This window comes from Daphnia carinata, chromosome 1 (genome assembly GCF_022539665.2).
Source record: "Daphnia carinata strain CSIRO-1 chromosome 1, CSIRO_AGI_Dcar_HiC_V3, whole genome shotgun sequence".
Lineage (NCBI taxonomy): Eukaryota > Metazoa > Arthropoda > Branchiopoda > Diplostraca > Daphniidae > Daphnia > Daphnia carinata.
In genome coordinates, this window is record NC_081331.1 from 5,607,745 (window position 1) to 5,626,879 (window position 19,135).

Genomic DNA, 19,135 nt, shown 5'->3' on the forward strand with positions numbered 1-19,135 from the left:
AAGAAGAAATCGGATGACGACAATGAGAACGCCATGAAAGAGAAACGCAACATCTTGTTGCTAAATTAAACAAGTTGTTTTTCTGCGTTATTTCAGTCAATTTTCATTCTCATATCAAAAGCAAGAGCTTTACATTGTTTAAATAAAAACACTGAACAAATAACATGTTGCCTAAGTAACCGTGACGACGGCAGACCCTTTCGTTTTCAATAAAATCAGCCACTTGTTTAACGTAGACTTTCCAGTGACTAAACATTGGATCCATAAATGATTTTTTATTGCATAATGTGGCCATTTTTATATTGCGTTTCAACGTTGAGTGAAACTCACACATGAGGGAGACCTTTGCTTGTTATAATAAAGGATCGTTGGGTTACATCTCTAATGAATCTACGACGTAATCTTTCGTGGAACAAGTCAAGCATCACTACGTTTAAAACGCCCACTTATTTCTGTTCGCACATACAACAGCCTTTCGCCGTGCTATTATTATCACATGTACGCAAGATAACCCTCTCATGCCCAGTCATTGAATATTTCCTTCTAGCCGATTAAATCCCGGCCCCATTAACGCAACTTCCTGTAAATCTGCATGAAACAGCTGTATGGTCCGTAATGAAGCTTCACGCAGCTACAGCGTCTTTACAAACAGCAACTTGTTCATACAAAAAAAAACACGAATAGATGTTAATTGAAATGCAAAGTGTCCTCGTAATCAACAAACGTAAAATCAAACTGCATAGCGGGTTTATCCCAATCAATGCCGAGTGGCCCTGTGAATCAAGTTCTGCGATGGTGCATTGCTTCATCTCTAGAGCTATGCATTATTTACGTCTTTCCTTGCCTGCCTGAAATGACTAACCATCCCGAGAATCTCCGAGGAATACTTTAAACCAATTTTATCTCCTTCTTTGGTTTCCCACGACCTTGCCAACTTTCTTTCCCTGCCTCTTTGCCACCGACGTTAAGTGGGAATTCTTTTTTTTTTTCAGCTGTGTCGAATATCTTTGATTCAACATGAAATCAAAACAAAATATCAAATATTTCAACGCATTAGGTTCTCATAAGGGAACTCAAGATGAAGAAACACGCAGCGAGTATCCACCATCTGTTCTGGGTGTCCACCGGAGTGTAACTCTTAACAAACGGAGGAATCTCAATACAGGTGAGAGTTCTAGCAGATGAGCCATTGTGCACCTGTTTAGATGTACGTATACAATGTGCATTTTTCTTCAACATCACTAGAACGGTAGATAGTTGCGTTTTATTCCCCTGCAATGGCGTAATGATCGTGACGGATAAAGGAAGACCATCCAGTACACAATCAGCCCGTTATTCACTTACACATAAGGATTTTTCGAAAAAGCCAAGTTTAAAGTAGAGTATGCAAAGACGCATCGAAATAGAAGATGACCGATAAAATGGAAGAATAGAAAGAGCTATATCCGACAATGTGCTTCTTTGTATAGACGCGTTAAAGTGCAAGAGAACATTCAATCGGACGGATGGATGTTGTACTTTACACGAGCAGAAAGCATTTAGCGAGAACATCACTGTCAATAGAAGGGTAACGACTCTTTTTTTCCCTTTTAGCTTCCCCAAATAGAAGAATGGCTTGTTTACTTGATTCCTTTCTTCTTTTGATTTCACTCGTCAAGATTACTTGGACGTAGAGGCCAAATCAATAGTCCTGACAGGACAAAAGGTTTTGCTTTGATTTTCAGCTTTATTCTCATTCAGTCTTAAATAATTACCTTCAGGAGGATGCGGCCGTATTGTCAGTTAATGGGATTAGCTTTGTTTAAATTTTGTATACTCTTCCTGTAAGCCGCGTAACGGTTCAGGTTAAAAATGGTCAACTGCAAACAAGACGCGACCCTCGTCTGTGTAAACATGTGAAATCATGCAGAACGAAGTTTGCCTTACTCTTCATACTTTTGAGCTTATTACCGAAATCGAACGACTGATGAGATTCCATTGCTATCCGGTTGACTTAACATCGCAATTTATAGTTCATTCCATCTTTTTTTTTTAGTTTTCAAGCTTTTTTCATTGAATGAATAACGTAACATTACACAACGAACGACCACGGTAAGCCAAACATACGCTACTGGAACCTTTGATAAATGGCTTTTGACTTTGATGTTGTTCGTCTTTCTTGATGAAATGTCGACAGAGGGGATGCGTACAGAGCCTGGATATTCACTGAGTACACCGCGAGGTAATACAAACAGCGTTCGTTAAAGTACGGGTCCAATTCTAAGTTTTGATTTCACGCTATTCTCAGTAAGTCGTATTTATAGCTATGCAAAAGTAACGCGGCATTTTACAGTTGTATTTACACGGGCTGTAAATCAACTTTCCCAGTTGTGTGCTCTAGTACGCATCAAGATTTGGTCACTTGGTCGTGACTGACATACAGGAGCTCTTTCGATATCCGGTACTATACTATATACTATATACTCTCTCGATATCCGGGTCGTTGTACCAACCTGAAATCAATTCTTAATCTCAAGATTGTGATACGCAATATTAAACAACTTCTAATTTTATATTGTGTCAGTCAATAAGAAATTTATGCACCGTAAAGGCAACAGGAAATGAGAAAGTCGTCCTATCTGCCCAACATGTTGTCTCACTTTCAGCAGAGATAAGTCACTTCCAATGACCGCAGCTAAGTCTCTTCATCAAGTCCCGTCGGATCACCAAAATGTTTTCATATTTCATCATCACGGAGCTGTCGTAGTAAAAGTAACAGGTATAATAAATCTATATTAAATAACATACTCTTTCTCCTACCCCAACGTAGACTTTGGCTTCCCTCAAAACGGTTTGGATGTGGCGGCGATGAAGTTCAATCAGTTGCGGCAGATGAGTGAGTAACATCCTCATTTTCATATGCAACGCTAAACATTTTGCAATTTTTCACTTCAACTCGAAAACGTGATGCCTCACATAGCAAAGGAAGTTGCACACGTACCACGGGCCGATCACTTGGGATTCCCGTATCCCTCCAAATTCAATAAAAAATTAAATTTTTTGCTACTTAGAGCGTACATGACGTCCAAAAACAAACGTTTGCATTTGAGTACGTCAAAAGACGCACGTTGCACATTTACTATGGCTGTGCCCTAAAAGAAATCACATTTTCGTTTTAAGCCTTTTCTAATGCACTCGAAATACATTTCCTGGGATATGACATATGGGATATACATGTGATAGCAAGAAAAGCGATTAGTGTTACGTGTTTTTATTCAAACAGTTCGTAACGCTTCGACGCAGCATTAGCTAGCTAGAAATGTGCTTAAGCAAATAGCAATCGCGAAAAATGAAAGCATAGCAACAGTTAACAGAAAAACAAAGGTATGAAAAATAACCTGCCGAAAACCTCCCTGGCAACATGAATATCGTTTTTTTTTCTGCCTCATCCCCCCTTTTTTTTGCTATCGTACCCTACCTGTACTTTAAGCAAAACGAAAATGTTTTCTGTAGAGTTTCACCTTGACTGGAGAAAAAATCTGTACCCTTCCTTTTTTTGTTTTCGCTTCCTATGGTAATTTTTTTTTCTCGAAGCTCATGAATATTTAAACATTCGTTGATTTGCTTGATACGTACAACAAGGGATTTGCATAATAAGCTACACACGTTGCATTGCGAGAAAATATTAAGCGAATTGTTGAACACATAATACCAAACTTAATAATACGGATTTTTTCAATTCACTTAAAACTATTCGCAATTTGTTTTGTTTTTATTTATTATATATGGTTGAAATTATTTTAAGTATTTCTGATGAAATATACATCAATGTAATGGCACGGCAGGATAGGTAGGCTACTGTTCGACACTACGATAACATTAAAGTATTCTTAACGTTTCAAGAACACAAAAAAAAACAGATCACCATTATTCAGATCCATAACGACAACACAGGTTGCATAAATCTAATATCTCTAATCAAGACAATAAGTAAAAGAAAAAAAAAGGAATTTAGCGGGTTGAGAGCTGGAAGATAGGACAAATGGGAAGGGACAGCTAAATGAGCGATATGCATGCGTGCGATATGAGGCCTATAAATATTCCAGGTGGTTCCAGTGTTTATTCCATACCTGTTTCATCGCCCCGGGTGATTTGCCTTTCCTCTTTTCAGTCTTTATTTGATTCCCCTACCTTCTTTGTTTTATTTGCACGTTTCTTCAAAGCTACAGTTTTAGGTTGGGTATATAAATCGAAACTGAGGGAAGGGGTCACCAAAAATTCATGATGGCCGCTTTGCTTTAATTTTCTCTCCGTATATATCCCCTTATGTAACCACGAATACAACGTATTTAATAGTTTACAGGGATTATCAATTGACCCCAATTTTCGTTTACAAGTCTGAACAGGTAATCGCGTGCATAATATCTGTGTACCTACTTATTTCAAGCCAACGACAGGGTCATTGTCCACGTTATTCGGTACTTCTGGTTTGCCATAAATAACTGTTATCACTGCAATGGACGTTTAAATGTTTTCACTAAGTTCCGTTTCTGTTCCGAAAATACCGATAGCCTCTTTTAAACATCTAAAAAAATTTTTTAAAGCTGAAAGATAGGCTACGTGGCCCAACAAAGAATGCGTAGCGTGCCGTGACAATGTTTCATTCGCAACCTTTTTTTTTTTTATGTGTCCCTTCCCATAATCGTTTCCCCTCACCGCTCTTTTTCTTTTCGAAAACAGCCTGCAGGAAAGACATCCCGGCGAGGTTAAATGCGCCGTCACGAAGCCAAATAAAAATCTGGCTAGGCGGATTGCTCACGGGGAAAAGAAGAAATTGCTCAATCGATATAAAAGAACGGGCTTTCCGTGCCAAGTTTTTCTACCTTTTTTTTCAGACGGACGAAATGGAAGCAGCAGGAGGGTCTTTTATTAGTCCAACGAGATAGATAAAGAGGCGACGAGGAACGATCAACTTAAAGATTGCCCCATGAACAGCCCCGATCCGAATGAAGTGATTACGTATACATCCAAACCCTTTCGTCTTAACTCATATTGTATGCAGTGTTTCGTGACTACCGTGACACGCAGAACCTATCGCCGTCAGCAATAAAATTTTCCACATTTTTCTGTATTACTTTTTAATATGTTTGCCCTCGTTTTTTGTTTAATAAATTTTCTTTTGCCATGTCACAATAACAAGCAGATGGTTGCTGTGTACGGGAACTTAGTGGTTGAAATGAATGAATGAATTCATACCGCCTTGTACAATGCGGCCTCTTCATCTTTCCCGTATAGCAGATTCTGTCGAAATGGAGTGCAGCACCTTGCGTCTCGACAAGTAAAAAGTTAGTTTCGCTGACGACGAGGAAAGAGAGGCAGATTAAATAATTTTGCTGAAAGAAGTTCCAGAAAGTTGTGGATAAAGGAAGAGGCGCATACGTGTGGGCGTTACTTACCATGCAACCCAAAAGAATTTATTTGATATGCACGTTACATCGCTATATGCGAGTGGGATAGTCCTGATGCAGTAGCGCATTCTGAATGCGGAGCTTTGGTTACATTTGAGCAATAGATTACGAGCGTCTACGGTCACAGATGACGGCATCGTAAGGCTATTCCATCAGTGTCCATGGTTTAACTGCATTGCAAAAATATTGTCATTCACCACATCTCATTTGTATGGTTTGCAGGTGTTACCCAATCGCACTTAGGGTCTTTTCGTTTGGCCCGCATCCGTTACGTTTTTCGTGCAAGTTCAGATCGCAGGACGATGCTATCTAGCGTGTCAGATCAGAAGCTAAATGGTCGGGAGGGAAACAGAGCATTACATCAGGTTGACGCAGCCTCCGTTAGGATTTCGGAAGCGCATCCGATTTTCAATGATTTTTCACATTGCTATGCTTGGACAACGGCAAATCTAGAATACAAAGTATCTCGAACAATTGAACATAGTTGTACGAGGCTTGCAGACGTACACGCAACGGGAATGCTTAACGAAATCGATTCCCGATTCCTTTTTGTTCGTGCACGCTAATGAAATCTACTTTCCAGTTGATTCCGAGAAACTTCGAAAAGAGATGGAACAAAACCCGAATAAAAGGGAAATCTTTTCCTAGCCGAATTAGATGTTTTTAACTTTAATGTTTTCCTTACCACCAAAGCCCATTCATTTGTGGGTCGTACACCATTAGGCCAGGTATGGTATGCGTGCGCCCTAGCTGACTGGCATCGCTGTTGCAGTCGATGAAATATTCAACGATCGTTGTGCGTCATTCGGATCAACGCAAACTGAATAAAAAAAAACGTACCCAGTTCTTTTGTAAGCAAATGGAAATCATTCCCATTTTTTCAAGAGTCTTCTTTCAATTACAGTAGATTGCATGCCCACTTTGATTATTTATTCGTATTGTCAACAACCACCAGATAATTAACGTCCCTCTCTCGCTAAATCAAATAGTTTTCCCGTTCATAGTAAAGATTACGTATCCATTCCTAGCTGAAGGCGAAATAATGCCATGTGGACTGTCTCTACTTTCAAAGTTTATGTTTCGTTTTCCTGTTTATGAGAGACGTCGTTCGCGGCTGACTTGATTTTAAGTTTCTTTGGTACCGTGGGCTGCACTCTCAGAATCAGAATGTGGAAACATTGATGTATTAGACAAGCATCTTACGAAACGAAATAGAAAGTCATTGACAATAGATCCATCCACCGTAGCAGCCAACATGAAAGTTGGGTATGACGTAGCACAGTATTACGTAATTGACAACATACACTGAAGAAGCGGAGGCGGATTTAGATAGAGGCAATCCAAACACAATAAAGATATTTTCTCTCCCTCTTTCGCCAAAAAAAGAAAAAAAATGTGACAATGATACCTAAGAGAAATTTTATGAATAGCCAATATGATTCTCAGTAAAGTCCAATCAAAACGAACGTTCCAGCTGCTGGGCGACACCATTAAGAATGGGGGAAACGATTGTCCAGAACATTGTTAGACAGAATTCCATCTATCGTCATTTCACTGTGATCCTCAATGTCGTCGATCTCGTTTAGGACGCCCCTACTTTGAGAGTCCCATTTTGGAAAAAGTATACGGCCAGTTTACGGCTAAATAAATCCAATTGAACACGAAGATAAAAGAGAAGAATAAGCCGGAAATCTTGGCCGTGTCACAAGTAGCTGTTCATAACCGACGTGTTTTTCGTTTGCGACGAGTCGGAAAGCAAATCTTGATCAGTGCACGTCACGGTTGTTGCGCCTTTGTTGGCATTTTGGGCCTCCGGTTTTGCCAAATTGCTCGATGTCGGAGTCGGAGACGACGATAGCTGTTGATGACGTCGATTATTTCCAGGAAGCAACAGGTTATCACGATGGACTAGCGGGATCTCCGACGAGTGTTGCTGGTGGAGATTCTGGCTGGTAATGCGCTGATGGAAGATGATCAAACGCCTCGTGTTGAAGCGGATGATTCGATGTCGATGGTTATTACGATGGCGAAGGATCGGCGATGTGGCTGCCGACGACGTCCTACTCGTGTGGGCTGACCTCCCGACGTTGGGACCCAATGCGTAGCTCCTCCCTGTCAATGCGACATATCGATCGAGAACAGAAAAACAAGAAAGAAAGCGTAGAGAGTCATATGTGAGTATGTTTATAGACGCACCATATCGTAAGTGGCTTTAATTGAACAAGATAGAAATGTTTTGTTTCCTACTAATTTGAAAGGATATCGTCAGATTAGTAACACACAGGTTAGGAACAGCAAAAACAAATTAGCGCGTTCACAGAGGACGTTTTTGTTTTTGTATTGGTTCGAACGGGAAAAGGAAAACAATATGCAAATCGCAGCAAGCAACAGTTAAACAAAAAACATTGAAAACCAAAATCCATAACAGGCCAGAATATGTAAGTGATCCTGGCATTTGGGAAAGACGTATAGCATCTACGGAACACGAGCCAGGAGACTGGCGAATCTATATCACGATTTATAAAAATGACGTAACGAGCAGCTTATGAAAAACGTCTTGTTCCTTTAGAAAAATAAATTTATTGTTCAGATTGTGTTTGTGATAACACCGTCTTAGCGGATAGTGCTTCACGACAAGGTATATATTTTCTGTAAAAAATCACAGCATTCACCAGAGCGGTCATGACAATCAACGTTGAATTCTTTTGACGTTACCCACACATTTGTACTGCAATTAATCCTATTCATCTTATTGTGAGAGGTGTGGTTCGCTTTGTATAGTCTAACTAGTTTACACTTTCTTGATTCTCTAAACTGCGCAAACGATTTAGAACTATCGAATCCAAAAATAATCAGCTCTTAATCATGTATTATTTCATAGAACAACAAGCTAAAATTTGCTATGCACAGAATAGGATGAAAGGGAATTATAGGACTGAGCAAACCACGCGAGCCGATGTGTAATCCTGGAAGTTGCACACTCTCCAATTCTTACGGAATTCGTTTTTACGAAACTACGTTCCGCCGAAATTTAATATTCCGCATAAATCGGCCTTTTTTTTTATTATCGAACGATTGCTCCCAAACTCGGTGCGCAGAAACACAATTCAAGCGATCCGAGAGCTTCTCGCAGCACAATTTTCTAAACTCTATTTGCCATGGGTGACGTATCGGTTTATTAGATTTTCGTGTCGGCCCAGAGCGAGTTTTCCTTGTTGTATCCGTTGCGGTTGGCGTGCCGATAATTTTGGCAATGAGTCAACGAGTTGTAAATCTCGAGCGATGGCGGTGCTGACAACGTCGTCAGCGGCAGCCAGGCGGAGTTAAAGTTCTTGCGCGCCGTAATCCAGCGGATGGCGCCAGCGCTATTGTCGCTTGGATCTGGCGAATAGTAGGACGGATGCTGATAGAGCTGATGATGGAAGTGGTTTGGATGCGTCTGTTTGTGATGCGGCTCGTGGAACTTTCCAAAAATGAGGCAACGTTGATGTCCCGTGTGCTGGATCGAATGACGCGAATTACTCTGCGACGACGAGGAATGGTCTGGTTGATGGCGGACGACTCCGCACAATCCATTGGGATGGCCGATTTGTCCACTGTGGCTCTGTCGTGACCGCAGACCATGATGAATCATAATCGGACCTGGATTTAGACATACAACAAGGGGACGCACAAGAATTCGTCACCACGCCCATAATTGTCTTCAATGAATTTCATATAATTCATAACGAAAAGAAAAGCGTACCGAGGCAGCCATCTATTAGCACTACTGAATCCATTACGCATTTTCTCTCACTATTTCATGTATACAAATAAGCTGCCAATTAACTGAATAATAACGCCGACATTGTTACCAAGACAATAAGAAATTATATGTAAGTTTTGTACACTCTGTTCAGCAAAGCCTGCATGTGGAAATATTCATTAATGCTGCCAATGGCTGTTGCATATTTTTCCTAGCCGTGGAACAAATATTTTCATTATCGCATAGGTTTGGTACGTTGAAGATCTTATGCTGGTAGACCTACATATGTCGATCGCATCTACCACAGGTATCCAACTACAGGAATAAAAAAGCATATGACTCATAACGTAAAAGAATTTTCTTTCAGTAGAAATCAACATTTTCTAGTCATCAAAATGGGGCTGGAAATTCTAACAGACGATCGATGCGCTATAAAGTCATCAGAATTTTAAAATGCTGAACGAATTTATATTCTCCTTAAGTCTCCCCATAGGGATTTATATTCATTTCCATATGAATCTTATTAATACTTCCTAAATCGATACACAAGCGCCAGCAAAGCCCAAAGGTTTGATAATTCAAAACACTCAAAGGATTTCTTTTAAATTTCAATACAACAGCGTCGAGAAATACGGCTGGCTTAATCCATTGCTGAGATAACGTGGCAAAAAAAAAAAAAATAGTCGAATCTATTCACATTATGTGTCAGTCAACAAGAACAAGGTATAAGGAAGCAGTTGTTACGAAATGCCTTTTTGATTTTGTCGATGAAAGAAAAAGACTTTTTGTAAATGTTGGACCTATACATAACGATCTCTTCCTGTCGCCTTGATTTCCCTTTTTATTATTTTTTTTTAATTCCACGTCAAAGACTCGTGAACTGCTACAGCTATATAACTTTCAATGGGGCCAATAAGATCCGGCCGATCCTATTTTCCTCGTGACAAGAGTTTGCACGTAAAAGGGAAACCTCTCACACAAAAGCATCAGAGAGAAATGTTTTGGCTTTTCGCGTCTAATTAAGTAGCTCCTAGACCAACGAAGAGTGTAGAAGAGACGGAACAAAGAGTTGTAGGTCACGATCTATACGTAATATCCAAAGAACGCGTGCAAGTTGTACCGAACTTTTCCTGTAAAAGAGTTTTGCGCCCGAAAATAATACCGCCCCCAAGCGTCCAACTTTTTTGGTCTCAACGGTTGAAGCCATTACATAAGATCAGAAAGCAGAATGTTCCTTAAGCAAAATGTTTAGCACAACATACTTGGGGATGTACACTCATAGCCTAGATCAAGATCAAAGCTGGTTTCGATCGAGCCAAAGTACGTCAACAAAGATGTATCCTGTTAGCTATGCTAGACCTCCCACTCTATATATAGACAAGCTGTCTGGCGCAAACACCTTTTTAATCTACAGTTTGTTTATTTCGTTGTTGTCGAATGCATGAGAGAATGTAATAGTGCCATTGGCCAGCGGCTGCAAAAAATCCCTAGTTTCGAACTAAAAATAGTTTAAAACAATTTCAGCATTGGGATTAGATCGCAGCAGCTGATTCGATTGTTATGGACGAGTTGATACGGCTTGGCATTTTAATGGAAATTCTGGCAAACGTCCCTCTTTCTTGGTAGCGTGAAAAACTTGCACGCCCACGGTCTGACGCCGCACATTGCTGGCGTGACGAAGCCCACATCACACTAATTCTTTTGCATATTTCCAACGCACCCGCAAATGTTCGCCGTCCAATCTGATTGACTCTTAAATGTTTTTCATTGATTTTTCACGGGATTCCATAGCGAGGTAACCAGGTTGGCTTCTAAATAATCAAAACTAAACGCAACATCAACCAAATGTCTAACGGGAATTCGACGGGCATCCTAGCGTGATTCGATGAACAAAACAAAAAAGGGAAAGCGTTTCGCATAGAAATGCAAGCTCAGAGAAGAGCGAGCTGCAGCTAGACACGGAGGGGGGGGAGGTTGTCGTTTAATCGATTAAAAATCAATTTGGCTTTGTAAAAGTTATGGGCTACTTGTACACGTATCTTTGTAGTATATCTATCCATTTAAAACAAACACTAGCTATACCCAGAATAATAGTTGCTAGGGACATTACGGGAGAATCCGGCAACCAATACACTAATGTCCAACAGCCTACAGAAATCCAATTAAGTAAAGTGAAAAATTTCTTTCAGTCTAACAGCCGGAAAATTCAAAATGAAAAATCGCCGCTGTGTATTAGTGGGACGGGAAGTCATCAGTCACGTGACAAACGATGGGTAGCCTACAGCCATCGACCATTGATCACATAGAGCTCTATATAGAAATAGAACTATTTGTTAGCCTATACACAAAGAGAGGTAGAGCAGAGCGGATCCGCACAGGTAAATATCCAAGGCAAACAAGAGCTACACAACAGCATCGGCACACCAACAACAAGCAAAAAAAAAAAACTAATATACTGTATATACGAGAACTCTAGCAAACTGACACGAAACACAATATATAAACAGCGACTGTTGTGCGTTTCTAACCTGGCGGTAGCGATCGATCGGGACTGGAACGACGACCAGGCTGTCCGAGATGAGCTGCAGCACCCGCCAGTTCCGTCATAGTCGAGAGTCGCCGTCCGCAACATAGAAAGTGGCAGAGCACCGTCTTGAAGTACTGACGAAACCTTTTTTGTCCGGTTAATGGATTCGGGCGAGTGACGCAAATTTATCAAGCAGGATCGTACAAAGAAGATGAGAAAAAAAAAATTAGAAGACCTTTGTTGATTTTCGTTCGCCTTTGCTTTGAAAAAAAAAATCTTAAAAGTAAAGATCGAAAATTGGTAGGCAACAAGGGAAGAAACCTGGCATTCATGTAGTAGTAAACTAGCGGATTAATCATGGCATTGCTCATTGCTAGCCAGTAGAATGAAAGGAAAATGTGCTGGACGTATTTGTAGGAAATGACTTGGTGGTCGATGAACTGGTAGACAAAGTAGCCATGATAGGGAAGCCAGCAGACAGCGAAGAGCACAACAATCACCATGAACATACGCACCACCTTATTTCGATTGAAAGTCAATAATTCATTGATCAACCTTTAAGAGGAACTTGCTAGTTAACAAACGGTATAAATACGCTTGAAAACTCAATATGGATAGCTATAAATTGTATAGATCAAGACTTACTTTGCGTTTGGATTGAATGGATTCTGCTTGACGTTGGTTTAATTCTCCAATACTTTGGCTCCGCCAAAGGATGTAGCTCATTCTCGAATAGCAGACACCCATCACGCTCACCGGTATCAAGTAAGTGAGCACGGTGAAAATGATATTATATCTATATAAATGAGATATAACTATAAATCAAAATAGATCTATCAAGATTCCATCCCTATAGCAATACGTACATGAAATCCTGTTGAGAAACGGATGGCAGTCCGTCTGGCCAGACAACTATACAAACAATTCGAACTTCGCCGTTGGAATACCTGCGTGCAAACGATAGCAAATTAGAAGGTTATTCATACTCGATGGAATTCAAATGTTACTACAAACAAGTTGGAAAAAAATGGATCAACCCCAAAGCGTAGATCAAGCTAATAGCACTACTTCACTCACGCCAATTGCATATTTTTTCTGGGACATTTCAGTCTGGATGGCGATTGCAAACGTTTGATTTAAGCATGTACGTGGCAATTTTACGTCACTGTAGGTTTAATTCAATAATTATTTTGCTATTCGCGTCTCTCTGATTAAACTGCTTATCTTTTGAATGGCAAATGCAATAATCAATGGTAAATTGAATACGTGGAAAAAAAAGATATACTACATACGCTTAAGATCAAATTTTTGTTTATCATTTTGTATAGCCACTACCGAGAAGTGGAATGGTCAAAGCCAAACGAGATCAAAGTAAAGGGTTTCAATCGTATTCTTTGGTTTTCAAGAAAATCACGTTTGTTCCGAGCAAACATTTATCGATAAACACACACTCAAGTTTTCCCAGTAAAGGTACGGTTCTCTTTCTATTTCAAGTCCAGGCGCTATTCGCTTGCTCTAATCTGGTGCCATAGTGTGTTACGTGATGTATAAGAAAGCAGACATGCAAACTTCAGCGTATAAAAAGTATTTTTCAATTTAAAGAAAAAAAAGGAGTATATTGCATTTAAAGTAGGTTCCTCACTTGTGTGAGATTGTCTGTGAGTAGAGAAGGCAAGGGACGGCCAAGATACAGCTGGCCAACCAGATGAGGCTGATGGCGATCCGGGCGATGCATTTGCTCATTCTCGGTCGCAGCGGGTAAACAATGGCAATGTACCTAGAAATGCAATACAAAATGTAAATTGAGTGGTGCGGAACTGAACGAGTGACCTAAAGACAGATCAATGCAGAGATGTTCTGCCGCTATTCTTCGAGTACCAAATCGTTCATTTTGCATGTTTATATGATGCCATATTTTACTTTGATTAAACAAAAAAGTTTCCTATTTTTTCCTTTATTAAATTTTGTTTTTATTCAGCCAAGATTGAACTCGTTGCTACTGGGAAGATTCATCCTCTGTTCCTTATGAACTTGCCATCTTAACAATAAGTACTACACCGACAGGCCCAGAAGAAGTTGGCCGATACTGCGACCCTTGCTCCACAATAGCGCAGGTTAAAATTTTGTTTTTGTTGTTAACTTTGTTCACTGTTGCACTCAGTGCCCGCCTATAAATCACAAACGCATTGTACTCTTCGAAGAAAGAAAAAAAAAATCAAAATAAACAAAAACTTGATTTTCGGAACCCTTTATTTACCAAAACGGAGCAAACTAAAGTGTGCAAGCGTCAAAAGAATAATTTAGTGTTCCTTATCGTTGTGCCGAACTTAACAGTAACTACATCTTATTGTTGTTCGCTTCTGATTAAATTTGCTCGGCACGTTCGCCAATGCCTGCAACGTGACCAGACGAATGCAAACGTCTAGACGATGGGCTATCAATCAGTATAAGGGCGAAATTGAATCCATCTTTTCTTTGGTGAATGTTCCATGCACAGTTTTGTTTTTTCGTTTCTATTTTTCTGTTGTCGATTCATTGGCCACATCTTTATACGGATGTTGTTGAAACACGTGACGGCACAGCAAACAAAACGCAAAGCTCTTGTCTGACAGTTTTCAATGGAAAACGAAGAGAATAGAGCAAAGATGGCAGCAATGCTTTTGGGAAAAGAAATTGGCAGAACAATAAAATATGTGCAGCTTTATGTAGTAAGAAACGCGCGGGGCCGTGCACATAATAACGAATGCAAAGCGTATGAAAAACATACGAAGGCTAAGTCTATATGGATGCATCGCACAGACTATTAACATTTTAGTGTAGCATACTCTTGGAGAAAAAAATGGGCTTGAGAAACAGCTTCTCCTGTCTTAACATTTTTCCCTCTTCGCTTGGGTTGTACGTAAAAAAAAATCCTGAATATCTTTTATGACTATCGTATATGCATAAGCTCTACTTGAAATGGATTGTTGGCCGTTTCATTTCACAAGTTACTCACAGTCCCTCTGTGCCTTTTGTTTACTGTATCCCTAAAAATGTCTCTAAAAAATGTATACCACAAGCGGAGGAAGGCCAGTGTCAAACATCAAAAGCGTGAAAATGTCGATAAAAGCAAAAAAAGTCCCATCTTGTACTTTTTCCTAACGCCCCGAAACATAGACATGTCGCCCACACGTTCTTTTTGCAGAATGTTTCCTCTCTTTTGTCACCGTCTAGTCAACCAAAAGCGGCAAAGATCTAAGTTTATATTTGTTTGAAACCCTCACGACGAAATCAATGGTTTTTTTTTACTGGGGAACATCCAGCACATTCTTTAATTTCAACATCAACTGCGCAACGGAATGGCGAAAGCACGAAGCCAAATCGACCATCAAAATGTGAAACCTCTGTCTGTTTCTATTTCTTTCTCTGATGTTTCCTTTTTTTTTTGTCGCAGATCGATCACAGGCAATACTTGTTTCTCTTTTTTTTTTCTTGCCTTTTGTTTTCCTCATAAATATAATACGCTTCTATTTTTGGCAAACAGAAATGGCTACTGTTGTCTAGAAACTCAGGCGGATCTAGAAAACAACTGAGCCAACATGATTGTAGGTGGATCGATATGTATCCGTTATAGCATAGCGACAAGCGCTGTACAGTCGCTCATACAAATATTTCCCTTTTTTATATTCTTTTGTGTACATCGGTTCCTTGACCGCATAGATTATCGTGGGAGTTGCGATCAAGTTGCGTGTTTTTGGGTTATTCGTACCTGTCGAAAGAGATTGCCACCAGTGTAAAGACACTAGCTGCAACTGTGACGTTGGCGATGAAATTGTTAACGGTACAGTAAAAACCTCCGAATGGCCAATGACTGAACATACGGGAAGAAGAAAATGCAATTAAAATGAAATACTAGCGTTAGGTGGAAAGTTGTTCTTGAATACTCGTTTACTAAAATCACCTGTTGAGCATAAAGGTGAAATTGAAGATGCAATTAAACAGAGACATTGTCAAGTCAGCCAGACTTAAATTGACCTGTGGGATTGATAGTAGCATCATAAATGAATAAGAGAATAATTTTTTATCTGATAATAAAGAAATAATTCACCAGGAAATAATTGGTGACTGTCTTCATTCTTCGATGGGCTAATATTCGAAGAAAAAAAAAACGTGGGAAACAAAATGCAAACTACGCGTTATTCTCCAAGTGTTCCGATCAGAAAATGCAAGACACGAATACAAATTTGGACTAACCGAGTACGATCCAGGCAACTAAAGTATTTCCAACAATAGCAACAAAGAGCATCAGGGTAAAGATGGCGATCCAGGAAGTCCTCTGTGGCCATGGCATGAGATAAGGCGACGAGTAGTTCTCCGACACGTCATTGTTACTATACGTGGTGCCAACGAAGTCATAGTCATTCTCACTGTAGCTGCTGCTAACATTCATCGTTCTGGAATCGACGAAAGCTGACGACTGGGCATAATACCACTGGTCATAATCACCGGCCCATGCAGTGGTGACGTTGTCCAGGCCACCGAACACACTCGTATCACTGCCATAGTACGATGGCGCTAACCCATTCAACAGCAACACATCACTTTGTAAGAAACCTAACAAGTTCTGCGTGACATTGACGAGATTGCCAACTTCTCCGTGATTGTGAGCGTTGTTGACGGTTGAATCTCGCAGAAGATAGAAGAGGAAATCGCGAGAGCGTAGCTGATGGTCGTCCACCCGTTGTAGAGAGCCATCGACCATTAAGTTCATGATCCACAACTTTGTTTCAGTTGAGAATGGTCCCACATCCAACCTGCTAACCAACAGAAAATAGTCAAATTTTTAAGCTAAAAGAACAAACAGAAAACAAGTATTGCGCTATTTCTATGGTGTCACTACAGGGAGGATGTAATCTTGCTGGCTATAAAAGATGAACTGTATGTACTCTTCTTGTTAAATTTTTCCTAGCAATCCTTAATGACCGTGGAAAGAAGACCCTATTCATCTGAAAGGGACGAATTGAATCGCTGAATCGTCACGAAATTGGTCAATGAAAAGAAATGGCTCAGTAAAGCGATAGGGAACAGTTCATTGAGTCTGTTAAATTCGAACTGGTACGCCCGTTTCTACCTATAACCGTCATAAGAAAGACACGAATGCGTCATATCACTCGCCTCCCGAAACGGAATTGAAAAGATGTCAAGGGCAACGCCTCTGAAAAAAAAAAATATATTTATAAAACGACCCATTACCTGTACGCAGCAAAGAGATCTAACCAACTAGACTGCCATTCTTTGCTGTTGACAATGTTAAAGACCCAAAGAATCAGTCGTGAACTTGTGTTCGGCATGCCAGGTACATTAATGTTTCACGCAATAGATGTACAGTATGTCTGGTGTTCGTTTCTACTCAAGCGTCATCGTTCGATGGGATAAAATTGACTGAATGAACTTGTCGCTTGAACTTTTTAAGCGAACGCTGGCTCACGAAGTTTATCGACGTGCAACAGCGTCCAAACAGCTTCTGTGGAACAAAGCTGTCAATCGTAAAACATATTAAGCGCAATATTACTGCGATAAGGACTCGTAGACTGCGCTGATCTTTCAAGCGGAGAAAATCCCTTTGAGTAGGTATTACGTTCGATGTTCACGACATGCAGTGCATCATGACCATGGAGATCAAGCGCTAGGAGACGCAACGACATTGCAAGCTTCGATTTAGCCATTTAATTATTATTAGAAATAAACGAGGTCAATCTGTCAAGGCTATAGAATAAGTAGTACTTGCTTGTAATTAATCAAAACGAGTGCTAATGTCTTTATCTGTTGTATTTGTTTTCACGAGATCAATACACTTTCCACAGCCAACCGACAACGTCTAGGGCGACTATACGCAACATTAGTACCAACTAGGTTGCAGCGCATCCGGTCACCTGCTACATTTGCCTTTAGTTACCTTTATCTGAAGTGAATCGCACGCTATTGATACTGAACAATGCTTAGGGAGAAGGGATTTGGTAGCATATCGATTCTTTTCGTGAGCTAGATCACATCGTGAATAATCAGTTACAGGTCTCTACGGTGTATTCGGTTATTTTATCCGTGAGATGCAACTGCAGTGTCCATAGGCGATATTAGTGGTTGCATTATACCATCAGTTTCTCCGCTTTCACGTCACTTCAGTAGATAGTCTATATTTGGATTCGCATTACACTGGTCTCCCGAGTGGTAAGGACATCGGTAACATGAATCCAAGAACCATGCATGGACACACAAGAGTATAAGAAAAACCTCGAATTCTAAGATATAGACTTGTTGACATTGGAAATAACCTTGTAGTCTGAGATTACTGGGCGCGTACATAAGGTAATATCAGGTTTTTCTTTGCACCGCAAAAAGCCAATGTTTCCATTATAGATGGAAAAAAGTTTTTTTTAGGCCATTCGGTATTCAATTCATGCGTTTCGAGATACAGGCTAGATACAGACAAAGAACGAACTGCCCAGTTGAATAACGCAAATGTTTTTGTTAGGATAGGCTCTTTGAAGTAGCGGTAGGCATTCTTGCTGGACCGCCTAAACTCTGTAAGATGGGATGCATTCTTTTATTATTCAGGACAGGTCAGCAGAATAAAGTTGTCTTTTATTGAAACCAACCTTAGGGATATAAACAAGCTCTTATGTATCTCTTATACGAAGGCTTCTTTTATTCTTTATCCTGGTGTGTGCATAAAAGAGAACTTTGTGCTCCAGTAGTTTTGCTAAATGGGGCTATTGTTTTATGATTCGCCCTTGCAGCTCATTTTGTTTAGTAATCCCTACTCCCTTATCGCCTTTCTGGTGGAGAAATAACGCAGAGCGTTTTGAAAAATGACTAGTCAGGCTGGGCAACGCAAACGTTAGGGAAACATGAAACATTGTGTTAGTTTGATAGTGTCTTCGTTTGCACAGTATGCTCTACAACGTGATAGAAGTATGTTTTCTGTATGCTCAAGCCTGGTCAATAGAATAGAAACGTTGGCCTTTAAAACGATTCTTGTGTGCCTGTTGAATATTTCGTGCTGCAAAACGAGATCGCACTTTCAATTTAAGATTAAATTTTTCAGCTGTCAAGATAAGAACTCCAACAGCATTTTCCACTATACAAACAAGACGATACATAAAGACGGTAGCCAGGATTGCTGTAGTTATTTCTGTCCTAAATAAAAGTTCGGGTACACCAACCGAAAACGACCTCAAAGTTGCATCCATCATCACATTCGTGTGGCGTTGTGTGTGCTGTTTTTGTGACTAGGCTACTGCAACATAGCGATGGAAACTGAAGACGATCCAGTGTGATGATGGTGATCAACAGGATGTGAAAGACCTGCTCCAACTACTCCCAAGTCGGAAGGCGTTGAAGCTCTACATCGTCTTAAGATCTGACTTGGAGATCGAT

General features: G+C 40.2%; 1 protein-coding gene across 2 annotated transcripts; it reads right to left on the reverse strand.

The window, feature by feature from the left end:
* Positions 1 to 6,609: 6,609 nt before the first annotated feature.
* On the reverse strand, positions 6,610 to 16,511 carry LOC130691447 (neuromedin-K receptor-like). Of its 2 annotated transcripts, none has more exons than XM_057514398.2 (10): positions 15,953 to 16,511; positions 15,807 to 15,844; positions 15,660 to 15,733; positions 15,468 to 15,569; positions 13,362 to 13,496; positions 12,586 to 12,666; positions 12,365 to 12,515; positions 12,041 to 12,237; positions 11,721 to 11,863; positions 6,610 to 7,559 (listed from the first exon to the last, which is right to left on the reverse strand). In XM_057514398.2, exons 1-10 carry the CDS (start codon positions 16,467 to 16,469, stop codon positions 7,150 to 7,152), a joined length of 1,848 nt encoding a protein of 615 aa, XP_057370381.2. In that variant the 5' UTR covers positions 16,470 to 16,511; the 3' UTR covers positions 6,610 to 7,149. The 2 variants fall into 2 exon arrangements, with proteins under 2 accessions (XP_057370381.2, XP_057370380.2); XM_057514397.2 differs by lacking the exon at positions 6,610 to 7,559 and adding an exon at positions 7,911 to 9,089.
* Between the last annotated feature and the right edge of the window lie 2,624 nt (positions 16,512 to 19,135).